Raw genomic sequence first — 19,114 nt, 5'->3', positions numbered from 1 at the left:
GGAGCTTGAGGCCGTGTGCATATTTGAAGTCATCTAAAGCTAAGCAATTTCCCCCTGTTTTGTCTACCCTTGTTGTCTATAGTGTTTAGTGGAGGTTGACTAGTGCTTATCTCCTTCCATCCCTTGCCGTAGCCTTTCGCCAGGAAAAGTAGGGCGAGGCACGCGTGCGGCGATTGCTGAAGAGGCAATATAGGGATGGTAGTTGAGACAGGATGATGCTAGACCAGACTAAGAGGTCTCCACTTCCCCCTTTCCCTAGTGTCTGGGCTCCTCTTCCCTTTTCCCTCTGTGCTGCAATACCACCTAGCTTGACACTCTGTGGTTGTTTCCCATTCACGTATCTTCTGTCTAATGTGTAAGGCACCTAAAGATTGCCAGCTGATAATCCTCTAGTCATTTTCTAGTCCTGAAAAGAGTAACTACTGATTTCTTAACAACTGAACATATGAGATGGAAGCTTTACGAAAAATGAAACACTAATTATCAATATCTTATCAGTGATTATATCTTCTGCCAAAGTGTTTTTCTGAATGAACTCCAGAATGTTCATAGGTAACGAATAGTCACATTGCTCCCGAAGTCAATATCCAAAAAATCACATACGGATGTTCATGTGAATAATAGAATTGTTTTTTACTTTCATAAATTAAGATCCACAAAAACAAAAATTAAAAAAATGTAATCTGGATCTGGAATTGGTGATGTATAGCATTTGTGAAAATGTATAATGTCATCCAAAATTATTAAACCAGGAGAGATTAATACTGCCAAGATATTAATGGGTATACCAGATCTATTAAGCTGCAAGTTTGAACAATGTTTAACTAAGTATATTGCATATTACATTTAAAAGAGGGTTAATTAATTTTATATTTACACAGCAACCTACTATAAAAAAGAAAGTCTAAAGGGACAAGGAGTGAGTTTTCCCAGCTGTGTATGAGTATTTTCACACACATACAGTACAGACCAAAAGTTTGGACACACCTTCTCATTTAAAGATTTTTCTGTATTTTCATGACTATGAAAATTGTACATTCACACTGAAGGCATCAAAACTATGAATTAACACATGTGGAATTATATACTTAACAAAAAAGTGTGAACCAACTAAAAATATCTCTTATATTCTAGGTTCTTCAAAGTAGCCACCTTTTGCTTTGATAACTGCTTTGCACACTCTTGGCATTCTCTTGATGAGCTTCAAGAGGTAGTCACCGGAAATGGTCTTCCAACAATCTAGAAGGAGTTCCCAGAGATGCTTAGCACTTGCTGGCCCTTTTGCCTTCACTCTGCGGTCCAGCTCACCCCAAACCATCTCGATTGGGTTCAGTTCTGGTGATTGTGGAGGCCAGGTCATCTGGCGTAGCGTAGCACCCCATCACTCTCCTTCTTGGTCAAATAGCCCCTACACAGCCTGGAGGTGTGTTTGGGGTCATTGTCCTGTTGAAAAATAAATGATGGTCCAAATAAACGCAAACCGGATGGAATAGCATGCCGCTGAAAGATTCTGTGGTAGCCATGCTGGTTCAGTATGCCTTCAATTTTGAATAAATCCCCAACAGTGTCACCAGCAAAGCACCCCCACACCATCACACCTCCTCCTCCATGCTTCACGGTGGGAACCAGGCATGTAGAGTCCATCCGTTCACCTTTTCTGTGTCGCACAAAGACACGGTGGTTAGAACCAAAGATCTCAAATTTGGACTCATCAGACCAAAGCACAGATTTCCACTGGTCTAATGTCCATTCCTTGTATTCTTTAGCACAAACAAGTCTCTTTTGCTTGTTGCCTGTCCTTAGCAGTGGTTTCCTAGCAGCTATTTTACCATGAAGGCCTGCTGCACAAAGTCTCCTCTTAACAGTTGTTGTAGAGATGTGTCTGCTGCTAGAACTCTGTGCGGCATTGACCTGGTCTCTAATCTGAGCTGCTGTTAACCTGCGATTTCTGAGGCTGGTGACTCGGATAAACTTATCCTCAGAAGCAGAGGTGACTCTTGGTCTTCCTTTACTGGGGTGGTCCTCATGTGAGCCAGTTTCTTTGTGGCGGTTGATGGTTTTTGCAACTGCACTTGGGGACGCTTTCAAAGTTTTCCCAATTTTTCAGACTGACTGACCTTCATTTCTTAAAGTAATGATGGCCACTCGTTTTTCTTTACTTAGCTGCTTTTTTCTTGCCATAATACAAATTCTAACAGTCTATTCAGTAGGACTATCAGCTGTGTATCCACCAGACTTCTGCACAACACAACTGATGGTCCCAACCCCATTTATAAGGCAAGAAATCCCACTTATTAAACCTGACAGGGCACACCTGTGAAGTGAAAACCATTTCCGGTGACTACCTCTTGAAGCTCATCAAGAGAATGCCAAGAGTGTGTGACGCGCCCCCTGGGACATATTCCTTTTTGAGGGGAATACCCGGCACCGGATCAGATGGGGGGTTGTAGTCTCCGAGCGGCTGTGACCTGGCCCGTGCCCAGGGCGTCAAGCTCAGTGTTATGTGGCAGTCCTACAGATGTTATTAAGAGTTCTTTTGTGTCGACTACGCCACCCGTTGTGATGCGGTCACTGTGGCCGCCGCTGCAGCAGGGTCCGCTGAGGCTGATGGTGGGTGCGCAGCTTGGTGAGATAACCCCCAACGGGAGGGGTATAGCCTCAGGGGGGACAGGTGCAGAGGATGGGGGTTGTGGTGGTGCAGTGCAGACGGCAATGAAGACAGAGTCGGGTTGTGCAGTTAAGGGTGTTTACTTACTGCAGATGTTGTACTGGTCACTCCAGCTTCGAGTGACCACCCGAGCCGTGCTGCGTCCACCAGGTCCTGGATCCAGCCAACCCCCAAACAAGTCCGGAGCGTGGCCCTGAGCTCTCCTTCTGTCCCGTTCTCTGGCCGTCCCCACCAGTGATCCACCTAGGTCCAGCTCCCTCGGGCCTTCTGTTGGGACACCCTTGGCCTTGGGTTCCCTGACCCTCCACGTGGTATGCCTTCGGGGTGGATGTGGTGGGTGGCCGTGGCAGACGCTGCCCACGGCCTCCGGTCTCTGGCTAGGGTGTGCTTTTGCCCCCACCAGCTTGGGATCCGGTACCCAATTGCCGACTCTTCACCCGGGGATTGAATTTGGGTTCTTAGAGTCCTTTCTTTTTACCCCCTCTGGGTCTCTCTTTCTTCTCCTCTCTCACTCTGGCTCAGGCTGCTCTGCTCCTCTTCCTCTCCTCTGCAAAGACTGGCTGACTGACCCTGATCTTTGATGGTGCCCACCTTATATACTCCCTCTATGTGTGAGCTCAGGTGACCAGCACCCAATGAGCTCCTATCTTTACCCAGGCTGCTCCCCCTATCTGCCCCTACACTACTTGGGATGTTCCACCCCCCTCCCACTCCAGCCAGGAACAGACTCGGTCGTACCTGCACATTTCTAAGTGGGAGTACCGTTGGTCTGTTCCTCGGAAATGGGATGTGTGTAGTGCATGCAGCCTACCGAGCTCAGTTCCACTCTCCATCCTTATCCGGGAGTGGAATATCACACCTCTGGGTTGAGGTGCAATACCCCTGTAGCAGCCGAATCCTCAGGGTGCTACATTCCCCCCTGGTAAATCACAGCACGTCCTCGGGCTGTAAGACATAACACCAAAAACATACAAATTTTTGCATAAACATATAAAACATATAAAACATTATATATATATAAAACATTCTCGTCGCCTCTGGCTCCTCCTCCGGTCACTGTGCAACGTGTGACCGGGTAAAGTGCGACAGTCTTTCTGGAAAACTGGTTTTCCTATAAAACCGGTAGGGGGCGCTTTAGGACGCGCAACTATATACAGGGATATGGCCGCTCTCAGTCCTCGGCCAGTTAAGGAGGGAAAGGGAATGGCTGCTCACAGTCCTCAGCCTGTGGGATTAAGGGTAAACGGGTAAACAGTTCACTCAGCTGGTCCCAACGGGGACTATATTTGCAGTAACAGTTTCTTTATACCCCGATCGGGTAACTATTTACAGCACCTGCTCCGCTGTACCCAACAACGTCTTCCTCCTGCTCCTTCTTTGGGGATCTCAGCTTCAGACCCGTCCGGATCCTCTTGCTCTTCCTCCTCACATCGCAGCTCCTCCTCTGTCAGGCGATGCACATGGAGGGCGTAAGGTCCTTTGGCACACTTGTGCCGGGTAAAGGTGACCTCGTCCCCGATATAAAGGTCACGACCTCTGTGCCCCTCCGGCAGATGGGACTCCACATCTCTGCGCGTGACAAAGACGTCGCCGGGGGTGTTGTTGTCTCGGATGAAGCCCCACCCATGCTGCTGGTTGAACTTGATCACTGTCCCGATGGTGCGGGGACAATGCGCTGCACGGGGGTCCCTCCTGGTCCGGCTCTTCTGCTCGGCACTCCGTACTTGGGCCTGCTGTTCCCGGACCCGCCTCTCTCTCCGCTCCCTCGCAAACTCCTCGAGCTGCTGTCGGCAGCACTCAGCACGCTCCGCTGCAGCTGCCCTGGTTTCCTGAGTGAACCCCATTAGGTCTTCTCCGGTGGGGTCCCACTCAAATTGGGCCTCTTCAAGCGGGGGCGAGATCCGTGCCACGGGCGTCGGAGCCGGAATCAGGGGCTCACACAAGGGCCCTAGTCTCTGCTGCCGTTCCAGCTCATGGAATTCTTCGGGCCAGATGAAGGGCCGCCCGTCCGGCCATGTGAGCTGGCTGAACAAGTCCTCCCCCAGGTGTGGCACCCTTGGTTTTACGGGCGCGGGCGCGGTGGTGGTGGCGCCCGGGTTGCCCAGGCCTTGCGGCCAGGCCTGGGGCACCTGGAAGGTGAAGGGCACCGTTAGGACGGCGGCGCCCTGGGCTACCTGGCCTTGCGGCCAGGCCGGAGGCTCCGCGGAGGTAGGGGGCGCTGTTGGTGAAGCGGCGCCCGGGGGTACTAGGCCTTGCGACCAGGCTGGTGGTATTTCCTGCTTTGTCACGCTCCGGGTCGAGGCGCGTGACGTCACAGGGGTCGCTGCGGCGGCTTCCGGTCGGGGCCTAGTCCATAGCGGTGACATGGCGGCTACGGGCACAGCAGGGGGACTTTCGGGCTCTGCGACGGGGAGCTGGGGCAGGTGGGCGGTTTCCCGGCTTGGGGTATAGGCGTCCCCTTTACCTGCCTCCTTGCGTTCGGCTCCCTTCTCGGTGCCGTCTCCGGCCTTTGGTCCTCCCGCGCCATCCTCAGAGGCGGTCTGTCTCCTCGTCTCGGGTGGCGTGCTCCGCTGACAGGTCTCGGTCTGCTGGGCCATCTCACGGCTCCACTCCGCCAACGTCTCTCGCTGCACCCGGGCCATCCTCCTTGCGAGGCCCTCCAGAGCGGTCTGTGCACACTCCCGGTCTCGGGGGAGCTGTGCTAGGACCTCCACTAGGCCTAGTGGGGTCGTGGTTTCTAGCAGGCTCCTGACCAACGGGTCGATGCTGCTCTGCTCCTCTTCCAGCAGGCTCCTGGCCAGCGGGCCGGTGCTGCTCTGCTCTCCTTCCTCGGTCTCTAGCAGACTCCTGGCCAGCGGGCCGGTGCTGTTCTGCTTTCTCTCCATCTCCGGGCAAGCTCCTCCGCCACTCCTCTCCAGGCTTCTTGCCTCCGGGTGCGCTCGCTCCAGACTCCTCGTTAGACTTCTTGTCTCCGGGTGCGCTCGCTCCAGACTGCTCCAGGCGGCACCCATCTTCGTTCTTTTCTTTCGTCTCCTCCCACTTCGAGGGCGGTCCCGGGGCAACTCGGTGACTGTCAGCTCCAGGGGTAGTTCTTTCACGCTGACAGACACCTCCAGCATCACAGTCTCTGTTGGTGGGGGCGGTTTCCACTTTTGGCGCCATTTTCTGTCCTGGCCCACGATGGGAGGCGGCCTCTTGCCCTCCTTTGGCACGCCCATAATGGCGTCCGCTGCTCTTCCAAGGCGGGAAATCTGCGGATTTGGCGGGAAGCGTCGCCCAGTGGCGGGAAACTCTGCAGATGGCGGGAACAAGCTGGAAATGGCGGACAATCGGCGGGAAACGACCTGTGATGGGGTCCGATGGCGTGGACCCTCCGGAACCGGCGGGAGACTTCTTTCTGAGGTAAACTTGCACTTTTCTTCAGGCACGCAGTACCCGGTTGTTGTGGGCACGTAATCCTGCCGACTAAACCAAAGTTGACGCGCCCCCTGGGACATATTCCTTTTTGAGGGGAATACCCGGCACCGGATCAGATGGGGGGTTGTAGTCTCCGAGCGGCTGTGACCCGGCCCGTGCCCAGGGCGTCAAGCTCAGTGTTATGTGGCAGTCCTACAGATGTTATTAAGAGTTCTTTTGTGTCGACTACGCCACCCGTTGTGATGCGGTCACTGTGGCCGCCGCTGCAGCAGGGTCCGCTGAGGCTGATGGTGGGTGCGCAGCTTGGTGAGATAACCCCCAACGGGAGGGGTATAGCCTCAGGGGGGACAGGTGCAGAGGATGGGGGTTGTGGTGGTGCAGTGCAGACGGCAATGAAGACAGAGTCGGGTTGTGCAGTTAAGGGTGTTTACTTACTGCAGATGTTGTACTGGTCACTCCAGCTTCGAGTGACCACCCGAGCCGTGCTGCGTCCACCAGGTCCTGGATCCAGCCAACCCCCAAACAAGTCCGGAGCGTGGCCCTGAGCTCTCCTTCTGTCCCGTTCTCTGGCCGTCCCCACCAGTGATCCACCTAGGTCCAGCTCCCTCGGGCCTTCTGTTGGGACACCCTTGGCCTTGGGTTCCCTGACCCTCCACGTGGTATGCCTTCGGGGTGGATGTGGTGGGTGGCCGTGGCAGACGCTGCCCACGGCCTCCGGTCTCTGGCTAGGGTGTGCTTTTGCCCCCACCAGCTTGGGATCCGGTACCCAATTGCCGACTCTTCACCCGGGGATTGAATTTGGGTTCTTAGAGTCCTTTCTTTTTACCCCCTCTGGGTCTCTCTTTCTTCTCCTCTCTCACTCTGGCTCAGGCTGCTCTGCTCCTCTTCCTCTCCTCTGCAAAGACTGGCTGACTGACCCTGATCTTTGATGGTGCCCACCTTATATACTCCCTCTATGTGTGAGCTCAGGTGACCAGCACCCAATGAGCTCCTATCTTTACCCAGGCTGCTCCCCCTATCTGCCCCTACACTACTTGGGATGTTCCACCCCCCTCCCACTCCAGCCAGGAACAGACTCGGTCGTACCTGCACATTTCTAAGTGGGAGTACCGTTGGTCTGTTCCTCGGAAATGGGATGTGTGTAGTGCATGCAGCCTACCGAGCTCAGGTCCACTCTCCATCCTTATCCGGGAGTGGAATATCACACCTCTGGGTTGAGGTGCAATACCCCTGTAGCAGCCGAATCCTCAGGGTGCTACATGTGCAAAGCAGTCATCAAAGCAAAAGGTGGTTACTTTGAAGAACCTAGAATATAAGACATATTTTCAGTTGTTTCACACTTTTTTGTTAAGTATATAATTCCACATGTGTTAATTCATAGTTTTGATGCCTTCAGTGTGAATGTACAATTTTCAAAGTCATGAAAATACAGAAAAATCTTTAAACGAAAAGGTGTGTCCAAACTTTTGGTCTGTACTGTACATATATAAAAAATACATATATATATATATATATATATATATATATATATATATACTACATATACACACACGTATTTTGCTTTCATGCTGACTCGGCCAATGTCACATATCCTGAATTCTTAGTTTTGTTTAATTTCATCTCGGGGTTTGGAAGAGAGCAAACATTGGCTGATCACTCCCATCTCCTTGACCTGAGCGTGCCCAGAATATTTGGCAAAGCCTTCTTGCTTGGTGGTCATTTTTTTGCAAAGAACTGCTAAATAATTAGTTTTGTTGCCTAATTATATTCATCCTTTACTGTGATATGATCTAAATGCCCTTAACAAAACTTTATATTTTGAATGTTTTGCTAGCTTTGATCTGGAAGTAGGAAAAAATGAACACAGGCATGCATTTACAAGATATTTAAGCTGAAGACGCCAACAGTTTCAATACACTGATCTGTACAGTAATGTAAAATAGATTTGATGTAGTTAATGTATGAAACGGAGGCAAATCAATGGAAATGTGTACCATGGTTGCAATCGATCATGAAGTTTCCACCAGAACAGAGACATGGATATACAAACTTCTAAGAAAGCACTAAGTCACTATGCCAAGATACAACCAATGCACGCTTATGGCTCTTGCAAGCGAATGTGATCATGAGTTCTGCAAAGAAATGAACAAGAATCCATAAATAAACAAATAGAATAGGAAAAATAAATAAGAAGCAACATAAAATAAAATGTCTGCAAGCCTCTGACATGGACTTTCATTATTATGGAATACTGAAATTTGGGATAGAAAAGAAAATGAATAAATAAAAGATAAGAAAGTCTGCAGGGATGAAATCTGAAAGTCACATAACATGAAACCATCCAAAACAATGTTTGCCAGCCACATTTGCAAAAACAACGGAACAAAGGAGTCACCTGCCGGCTTCCTCCTCACGCAGACCTGATGGGCCGGTCTAGACTGCTTGACTGCAGGTTTTAAAATTACTTTCCTGGAGGGAGAGTGGGGCTGAGCATCTGTTTTTTTACCAAATTCTGCTTTCTTTAGGACTGCTATAGACAGAGAAGATGGGAAGAAAAGAAAGAAGCACATAGTCAGGGAAGTTAACACATAGCTAGTTATCATTAGATTACACAGTTAGGTTCCCTGGCAGTGTTGCCAAGCTGTACTTGGATGCAAAAGATGAGTAAGTGATGGACCTTTTTTCCTTCTCGCTTCATCTCTGGAGGTTGCGCTAAGATCCCTTTTACTTATTTTCCTTTCAGGTGTTGAAATGCGACCTCGGCCAGTCTTGTAAGGCTTGTCTTTCCTGTGTCTTTCAACAGGAACCTTCTGTAATTCTCGCTCAACCTTCTCCTCCTTAGGAATGGGTTCTATTGCTTCAGTCATAAGGCTCCTGTCCTCATCTGTGCACATGAGAAGAGTTAGGACAGCGGCAGAAGATTTCATATACAAAATTTATCCATGAAAAGTAGCAGCATCAGTCTACAGCAGTCTATCAGTGGGAACAGAGCGGAGTAGGTCATCGGATGCGTTAGAGATCTGCAGTTTTTCCCACATTTACAAGTCTATCTACAGTTTTCTTAAAGGGAATCTGTCACCATGAAAATGCCATGAATGCATCATGTAATAGAGCAGAAGGAGCTGAGTACATTGATATATAGTTTTATGAGAAAAGATTCAGTATAACTTGTGTTTTAATCATCTAAACCTCTGCTCCATCAGGGGGATTCGTCCAGTGGGCAGTTTTTACACTTATACAAAGTAAGATGTTAGTCACTGATAGGACTGCACACTTGGTCGAACCCCCTGAAGGAGCAGAGGTTTAGATGATTAAAACACAAGTTATACTGAATCTTTTCTCACTAGACTATATATCAATCTACTCAGCTCCTCCTGCTCTATAACATGCTGCCTGCAGATTGGAAAGCTTTTCCATGGTGACAGGTTCCCTATAAAGGGTTTTTCTGTGAATTTAAATAAATGTTCTTTGTTTTAAAGTAATTTAAAGAAATAATAAACTTTTCAATACACTTACTGATTTTTTTTCTGATTGCCTGCCACGTTTCTTGCATCCCATACTCATTGATTCAGATGCTGTGCGATAACACGCCATGGTGACAAAACTTCACATGATGGCATATGCCAATCATTGTCTTCAGCGGTGATGTTTTGTCACTATGAATAGCATATCAACATATCATTGGGGATGCAGGAGACTAGCAGTGGGTCAAAAAAAAAATATTAACATAAGGTATATTGAAAATGCATATAAGTTTTCAAATGTTATGCATCTTGAGCCCAAGCCATAAGTGTACGAAGGAGAAAGGAGAAGTATAAGTCCAAACTTTATATTTCCCACTCTTTGAATCCATTCCTGTCTTTGGATCAAAACTGCACTCATAAAGCCTTAACCCAGTGAGTTACTTTGGTGCATAACTCTAACTAACTGCTACATCCCAATTAGAGAGCATTCTTATATCTTGTGATATACATTTTCCCTTTATATTTTAGCTAGTTTGAGATTCTTCATTTGAATTTAGTGATTCACTGAAATGTAAATAACAAAGTACAAATTATTTTGTAGAAATAGAAGCAGTGGATGTGTCTGCTGGGTAACCCAATACGCCCCTTCTCCTTAATAAAGTAGTAATTATATAGTTGTCGTCTCTGATTGCTGACAGCCGTTAACTGGTAGAATCATTGCATTGTTGGTAGCTGTTGTGCCTAATTCATTGTAGCTTTATGAGCAATAAAGACAGAATATTCTCACGGAGGGAGGTTCAGCAGGAAAAGCTGCTACTCTGAAAAATATAGTTATCAAGACAAATGTCTGGATTCTCTAGCACTGAAATAGGCAGTCAAGTATAGTCTTAATTTACACTTGAAGTTTTGCAAAAGTTTTTTACACTGTGTTTTTTGAATCCTGATTTGAAAAAATTCTCTTTTGCATTTTTCTTTTGAAAGTCACACTTTTTTTTTTAAAGCCTTGTATTTTCTCAAACCAAAGGTGGCCTTATCTGTTTGATGCATTATTTTCATTGAAGTTAACAAGCACATCACATCCAAATGTAAAACCAACATCAATGATTTTAAAAAAGCACTACCATAAACTTTTTTTCTCTCTAAATCAGTGTATATGTAGTGTAGTGTCAGTGTGTTAAAGTCCTCAGCTACCGCCATCTTCTTCAGTATCCATCACTGTTCGGCTCCTCTTCTCAGTGACGTCACCGCTCTTCAGACTATTTGGTTCATACTACACTCCAATCTTGGACTGGCCCACAGGAGAGCAGGAGAATCCCGACACTGCTACACTCTATGTGTGAGCCTCTTTTAGCCTCTTTTACAATATAATCCTAAGGAACCTCGTTCTGATGTTCCATAGACTTACATTGTAAAACGCCCTTCCGGGTCAAGCAGAGCGCAGTGTGATCCACAGAGTCTTTAGAGCGGTGATGTCTATCAAACGAGCAGCAGAGTGGCACTGGATCCCGGAGAAGATTGTGGTATGTGAGTATATTAACACACAGTAACATTTTATATTAAGACACAGTTATCCATAGACCATAGTGTTGAGGAATGTAGTGGTTCCACTGATTACTCAATAATACATTACTGAAATGTTACCCACCTTGTGTGTCTACCCAGATGCTGTCTGTGTCCAATACTGAATCATCTATGGTGGTCTCATCTTTGTAATCATCCTGAGTTTCTGTCTTGTATTCTGTTTCTTGTTCTGGAGAGGCAAGCATACAAGGTGAACCTTCTCTGGGTTCTTCATGAGACTCTTCTTCTATTACTTCTTCCTCTTCTTCTTCTTCTTCTTCCTCCTCTTCTGTCAGGGGCCTTTCTTCTGTTTCAGAAGGCTCGGATGCTGCAAAGCAGACATTTTGAGTCACACTTTCACTCTCATCTGTAGCAGTTTGTACTACTTGAATAAAGTCATCTTCAACTGTGACTACTGACTCAATAATAGCTGTCGCTTCCTCCAAATATTCTGCAGATGGCTCTTTATCTTCTTCTCCAGACTGTTGTGGTATTTCTAGTGGTATATCTTTGCTGCACTCCTCTATCACTTCTACCTCAAGGTCCTCTTTATCATCTACAACCACTTCTTGATCACCTACAGCCTGGATCTCCTGGTCCATTTCATCTTTTGTTATTACTGCTTCAACAGTTTGTTCTTCTTGAGGTTCAGACAATTTTTCAATTTGTACTTCCTCTGTGCCATCTTCCTTAGTTTCAGGTGCTGATGTAACAATAGTTTCTAATGGCTCATTTGTGATGTTTGTTGTGGCTTCCCCGCTGTCTGGTTTCTGTACATCAGTGGTGGTTACATCTTGAGATGAATCTGGGGCTTGTTCTGGCTCTCCACTAGATTCATAAGATTCTTCTTTGTCAACAGCTTCTTGATGCACTAAGTCGGGTTTTGCACCTTTCTCTTTCAAGTCCAATTCAGAAAGCTTGGAGACTTCTTTAACTTGGGAAACTTCTTCCTCAGCTTCTTCTTTCAACAAAATAGAATCGGATTCCTTAGTTTCTTGAGTTTTATTTTCTCCCTCAGATTCCTTTTGTGCCTGTGGCTCAGCTTTGGTTGATTCGGTCACCTGTTGGTGACTAAATGTTTCCTCAGTAGACAACTTTGTTTCTTCCAGATCCGACACAGTTATAGGGCATGTATCAATTTCAGACTCTTTAGCTGCGGATTCTTCTTTTGAGGCATGAACAGATATATTAACATCTCTATTTACTTCGTCATCCTTTTCAATTGATGTCTTTGAGAATGAATCTTTTCTCTCTACTATTACAGCTTCAGCATCGTCCAGTTGCGTTTTTTGCTCAACTGTAACCTGACTTTCCTTTAAATCAATCTGTTCCTCAACCTTTTCACCCACACTGTCAAGCTTAATGTCACAAATTGTTTTCTCAGACTCAGACTCCAATCCCACAGCCACAGTGTCTCCGGTAGAGTCCTGTCTTTCTTTTCCAAGCTTCTCTGCAGCAGCAAGTTTTATCTGAATGATGGATGGATCTACAGCAAGAGTTTCATAAAGGGTAGCCATGCCACCACTTAGATTTTCACTATCTTGTACAGGGGATGGCAGAGGGACAGTGTATTTATTAAAAACACAGTAGCCCAATTCTTCTTGCTGGCTATCTGTCTTTACAAGAAGGCTGGTACCTTCTATCACAGTTGCTTGTTGGCTTAAGTTACTTTCATCTATAGTGATTTCAGAGCTTGAAGATTTTCTTCTAGCAGCATCAGACTCTATACTACCTGAATCTAATCTGGACCTTGGGCCTGTTAAATCTAACATTTCTGGCAAGTCAGGTGCCATAATTGTACCATTTTTGTAGTACTCTTTTGTTGGGTACTGGGATTCACATAATGGCTCTAGCTCAAATCGTTCTTTTCCTGTGTCTTTAACTGTTTCTTCTTTCTCTTCCTGCTCTTCCTCCTGTTCCTGTTCTTCTGGGAATGAAGGCGCTTTTTCTAATGCAGGAGTGGTTGCTGGTAAATCAGCTTCATCATCTTCATCCAGACTTCCACTTGTGTTAGAAAGAATATCAGTAGCCAGTGGCGAGAGATCGTGGGCACGTGCGTAAGTGAAGCCTAGTGCTATGGAGTCAAGGCAAGACATAGGGAGATTTATAGACATACTTCTCTGCTCAATCGCAGATCTACCTCCAAGTCCTAAACTGCGGCTCAGGGTTAGATCATCTTTATTTTTACTAAGGAATTGTGATTTGTCAGAATAAATATTTGGATCAATTGTAAAAAGACGATCTCCTGATGATATAGTTGACTGAAGTTTCGTAGATGTAAGTGAGCTATAACCAACATCTTGAGCAGTAGAACTGCTTTTTTCTTCAGGCATTGAGGCTAAGTCTTCTTCTTCATCATCATCATCATCATCATCATCATCAATACCTTTGGCTATATGTGGTATTGAGCAGGCTTCATATTGTGGTTCTTTGACATCGGTCAGCTCATAGTAATCACTGCTCTGTTGGACATTACTCCCTAAGGCTTGCTCTTTCAATGCAGACGTTTCAAAATATGTAGACATTCCAGACTTATCTTCATCCAGTTTAATTTTTGGATCATCTGGAGTTTTGCTGTCATTCCTTATCTCAGATACAACAGTTTCCTTTTCCTCATGTGCAAACGGGTCTGCACTACTCACCAGTGGCACATCCATTTTCTCTGTATCGTGCATCTCAAGGTGACCGGTAGCTTTTGAGCTTATCAGCTCATCTTGACTACTGGTTATATCTTTTATGCTGGACTCTTTATTAGAAATGTCTTTCAGTTGCTCGGCGTTATCATTAGATTTGTTAGCAATTGTCTCGTCTTGTTTTACTGAAATGTCTGATTGACCAAGGATATCTGACTTGGAATGACTATCACCACTGTCCTCAATATATTTATCAGATTCTTTCTCAAGTACAATGTTAGATACATCTGAACTTGGGACATCCTCTTGTTTCTGAACACTTGTAACATTAATGCTGTCTGCCTCTCCCTGGTAGCTATCACTTGCTCTATCTTTGGTTGTGTCTAAAATATCTGGCTTAGTGGTACTTCTAATATCTTCTTCAACCGGTTCTGTCACAGTCTGGTCTAATAAAGGAGAATGTTGCAAAGACGTTTCAATATGACTTGACGGAAAACTAGAAAAAATATTTTCATTGTCGCTAGTTGAGTGGTCTGTTGAAAGATTGTCTTTGCTTTCAACCTCAACCCTGCTAAAGTCAAGTTGTTCAGCTTCCGGAGATGTTGGAGTACAAGGCTCTACAGAAAATGAATAAACGTGTGGCGTTGCAAACATGACATCAGTACTAGACATCTGTAATGCCGATGGAAACTTCTCATCTTCTTTCTCTGATTTCTTTTCATCCTTCTCTGAAGATCCTAGTCCCATGGCATCTTGCTTAGTCTTTTCTTCAGTCTTGATTTTCTGAATATCTTCACCAGTGTCTACAGCTTCCACAGAGTACGGCAGAGAATCCAACTGTCCTTGTGCCCCCATCTTCGAGGCTGAAAGTAAATCTAAAGCAGTTTGATTTTGTTTTTCACAATACAATTAAAAAAAAACAAATAGAAACCATAGAAAACAGAAGCATAATCAGCCAATGCAAAAAAGTCGAAAATACAAACACATTTGTAAAATAGGGTAACTTTAAGGAAATGCCACACACATTGTAACCTGATTACAACATGTATAATACAAATAATATATTTCATTCGGAGAAGTACTAGTACTAATGTCTCATTGATACGATAGAGAGGTTGTTCCAAACATCTTGGAGAACTAACCACAGATCTTCTGTGGATGTAGGTTTATACAAAATCTTCTGTTGCTTAATGTAATCAACAGACTCGATGTTGAGATCAGGACTCTGTGGTCAGTTTTCTCAGATGTTTGGAACAACCTCCCTGCCGAGTTCCTTCCAAAACGGTGTGCAAGTGTACCTAGAAGAATTGATGCTGTTTAGAAGGTAAAAGGGTGGTCATTTATGAGCCTAAAAAAATATTTTAAGCTTATTACATTTCAGATATTGAGACGCTAATTGAGTTGTCGACCAGGTATGGGAAATTCTGGGCACCTTGCTGCAAGAACCCACGGAAAATATTTAAAATATTTGCTTATTTGATCCTGTTCTTATTATAGAATTACTCACATCCAGCAAATATCTAAGAGAACCCTTAAAAAACATATAGCATACATAACCACAGAAAATGGAGAAAAAAAGGATCCAATGAATAAAAAATGGCAAATTTTATTGAAAACATATAAAAAGTCCAAAATAATTAAAACTACAACAAGAAAACCAGATGTATGTATGCAATCAGCCGGGTAAATTATACCTATTCACATACGGAAATTAGTCTGAGTTAATATGTACCAAAATTGGCCTAAAACAGCAATTCATCATGTGTAGAGATAGTAAAAAGGAAAAAAACAAAAGACACCTTGTTAAATGCATAAAATTGGGACCATGGATCATAGATAGAGATAATATACACTGCTCAAAAATAAAGGGAACACTTAAACAACAGAATATAACTCCAAGTAAATCAAACTTCTGTGAAATCAAACTGTCCACTTAGGAAGCAACAATGATTGGCAATCAATTTCACATGCTGTTGTGCAAATGGAATAGACAATAGATGGAAATTATTGGCAATTATCAAGACACCCTCAATAGAGGAGTGGTTCTGAAGTTGGGGACCACAGACCACATCTCAGTACCAATGCTTTCTGGCTGATGTATTGGTCACTTTTGAATGTTGATTGTGCTTTCACACTCGTGGTAGCAACCCACAGAAGTTGCTCAGGTAGTGCAGCTCATCCAGGATGGCACGTCAATGCGAGCTGTGGCAAGAAGGTTTGCTGTGTCTGTCAGCGAAGTGTTCAGAGGCTGGAGGCGCTACCAGGAGACAGGCCAGTACACCAGGAGACGTGGAGGGGGCCATAGGAGGGCAACAACCCAGCCACAGGACTGCTACCTCCGCCTTTGTGTAAGGAGGAACAGGAGGAGCACTGCCAGAGCCCTGCAAAATGACCTCCAGCAGGCCACAAATGTGCATGTGTCTGCACAAACGGTTAGAAATAGACTCCATGAGGGTGGTATGAGGGCCCGACGTCCACAGATGAGGGTTGTGCTCACAGCCCAACACCGTGCAGAATGCTTGGCATTTGCTACAGAACACCAGGATTGGCAAAGTCGCCACTGGTGCCCTGTGCTCTTCACAGATGAAAGCAGGTTCACATTGAGCACATGTGACAGACATGACAGAGTCTGGAGACGCCGTGGAGAGCGATCTGCTGCCTGCAACATCCTTCAGCATGACAGGTTTGGCAGTGGGTCAGTAATGGTGTAGGGTGGCATTTCTTTGGAGGGCCGCACAGCCCTCCATGTGCTCGCCAGAGGTAGCCTGTCTGCCATTAGGTACTGAGATGAGATCCTCAGACCCCTTGTGAGACCATATGCTGGTGCGGTTGGCCCTGGGTTCCTCCTAATGCAGGACAATGCCAGATCTCATGTGGCTGGAGTGTGTCAGCAGTTCCTGCAAGATGAAGGCATTGAAGCTATGGACTGGCCCGCCCGTTCCCCAGACCTGAATCTGATTGAGCACATCTGGGACATCATGTCGCGCTCCATCCACCAACTTCATGTTGCACCACAGACTGTCCAGGAGTTGGTGGATGCTTTAGTCCAGGTCTGGGAGGAGTTCCAACAGGAGTCCATCCTCAACCTCATCAGGAGCATGCCCAGGAGTTGTAGGGAGGTCTTACAGGCACGTGGAGGCCACACACAATACTGAGCATCATTTTGACTTGTTTTAAGGGCATTACATCAAAGTTGGATCAGCCTGTAGTGTGTTTTTCCACTTTTATTTTGGGGGTGACTCCAAATCCAGGCCTCCATTGGTTAATAAATTTGATTTCCATTGATAATTTTTGTGAGATTTTGTTGTCAGCACATTCAACTTTGTACAGAACAAAGTATTCAATGAGAATATTTCATTCATTCAGATCTAGGATGTGTTATTTGAGTGTTCCCTTTATTTTTTTGAGCAGTGTAAATATTAGCTCTGTCCATGGTGAAATGCAAGAAATGACATAGTTGAACTGTATTATTAAAAAAACAAATACTGGTAATTAACATAGCAATATCTATCCAAGAAGATAATTCAGATAATAAACCATCATTATTTAAATGAAATACCAACGATTAGAGAACAAAAATGCCAAATTAGTAATAAGTAGAAAAAATGAACTGACCTGTAATGCGGCTGTAGGAATTGAACCACGCCACCACGTATGTAAATTTAAAAGGTTTTAAATAATATTTGCCATTTTTTATTCATTGGATCCCTTTTTTCTCCATTTTTTTCTGTTATATGTTCTTATTTTAGATGCATTAGAGCAATAAAATATGATGCATATAGTTTTTACAGAGTGATGAAACTAATTTCTGATTGCCACTAGAAAGCAGTGGTGCTCGGTATCAGGGGATGCCCCTTACTAAAGAGCAACACGGACTTCAAGCTACGAGTTCCAAGCAGAAATTTGATTGATACTTTTTAATGGGAACTAGTGATTAGCGCAAGTGCTCGATACTCGAGTTTGCCAAGGGTGCTCGGGTATGCACCGAGTATCGTGGGTGCTCAAGTGACATGTTCATGTCCCCACCCCGCATGTTTCGTGGCTGTTAGACAGCCACAAAATATGCGGGAATTGCCTGACAAACATGGGCAATCCCCCATGTTTTGAGGTTGTCTAACAGCCGCGAAACATGTGGCCACGGGGACGAGAACATGTCACTATAGCACCCGTGATACTCGGGCATACCCGAGCACCCTTGGCAAACTCGAGTAATGAGCACTTGCGATCATCACTACAGGGAACCTATGACCAAAGTTTTGACCATTAAACAAATACCATGATGCTGTAGTGCTTGTAAATATCTTGATAGATATGTCCTTGTTGGAATCACTCATTTTACAATGACGTCAAAAAAAGGTTATAAATGAGTACTCTGCTGGAGGGATGAGGCATCATGGTGTCCCGGTCATGCTCGTCAACCTTCATTGACACGCCAACGGACACAACAAGTGCTGACTTTACAGACATGTCAATGAATGATAAAATGCTTGTGATAACAGCAAGTAGACTGAGATACTAAAACACAGCAGCCCTGCCCAGATGACTCCTGGTAAGCTATTTAAATACAGCTTACGTCACTTTATATCTTCTTTTTTCCCTCATTGTAAACAGGCAATTTCGACAGGATCATGTCTAAAAGGTATGCACAAGCTCTCCAACATTATGATGTTGGTATAGTGATCAAAACACTGGTGAAAGGTTTTCTTTAAATGATAAAATTCTGCTTGGGATAACCAACAGGACTTAACCAGTTAATAGTTTTCCCCAAAGGAAACGTAGGGGAAAGAAATCACCAGCCACTTCCTATATAGATCAAACTGGTAATTTTTACAGCTTTTACAAAGAAAAATGTATCCCTATGACCAGCTTCAGAAACTACACATGAAGTTTGTATTTTTTTCTAGTGGGATGAATGGGAAAAAAACTAATTGAACCCAATCAGATTTTAGCATTTTTTGGCTTAGGCCAGGGAAAATAAATAATCTGATTGTTTGCTATAGGCAACAATGAAATTTAAATTTTTGTTAACTTTTTGTTAAAGTATTTTCATCAAACTTAAAGAGAATCTGTCAGCAGGTTTTTGCTATGTAATCTGAAGGCAGCAGGACATAGAGGCTGAAACACAGAATTCAGGGATGTGTCACTTGTCACAGTGCGTGCTGTCGTTTACTAGCTGTGAAAAATTTATCACTAAGAGATTAATATTGCTGGACTACATGAGTCCGACACTCCCCCTCCTGTCATAAGCACCTCACTGTCTATGGTCTTTGTACACAGAGAGCCTGTGTGGGCGGGGTCAGCTGTGGTGTGGGTGGGGTTAGCTTTCTCAGCTCTGCTTCATTCTAAATCTAAAAGCTCTGATTGTGTCAGAA

General features: G+C 45.1%; 1 protein-coding gene across 13 annotated transcripts in view; it reads right to left on the bottom strand.

The window, feature by feature from the left end:
- MAP2 (microtubule associated protein 2) overlaps window positions 1-19,114 on the bottom strand; it is a 304,763-nt gene that overhangs the window by 36,230 nt on the left and 249,419 nt on the right. For 9 of the 13 annotated variants that reach the window (XM_073646562.1, XM_073646567.1, XM_073646570.1 and 6 more), the window contains 3 exons: window positions 11,195-14,617; window positions 8,763-8,969; window positions 8,481-8,615 (listed from right to left, as the gene is read on the bottom strand). The exons of 1 other annotated variant lie outside the window; for it this stretch is intronic. In XM_073646562.1, coding sequence (XP_073502663.1) covers window positions 8,481-8,615; window positions 8,763-8,969; window positions 11,195-14,617 — 3,765 coding nt within the window. The remainder of the gene's footprint in view (window positions 1-8,480; window positions 8,616-8,762; window positions 8,970-11,194; window positions 14,618-19,114) is intronic. 3 more of the 13 variants (XM_073646566.1, XM_073646572.1, XM_073646574.1) reach the window with 1 other exon arrangement.

The sequence above is a fragment of the Phyllobates terribilis genome, unplaced genomic scaffold (assembly GCF_046119375.1).
Source record: "Phyllobates terribilis strain yellow unplaced genomic scaffold, ASM4611937v1 Scaffold_9__5_contigs__length_417890890, whole genome shotgun sequence".
Classification (NCBI taxonomy): Eukaryota; Metazoa; Chordata; class Amphibia; order Anura; family Dendrobatidae; genus Phyllobates; species Phyllobates terribilis.
Note: the sequence above shows the minus strand (reverse complement) of the source record. Positions and strands in the feature narration are given on the sequence as shown.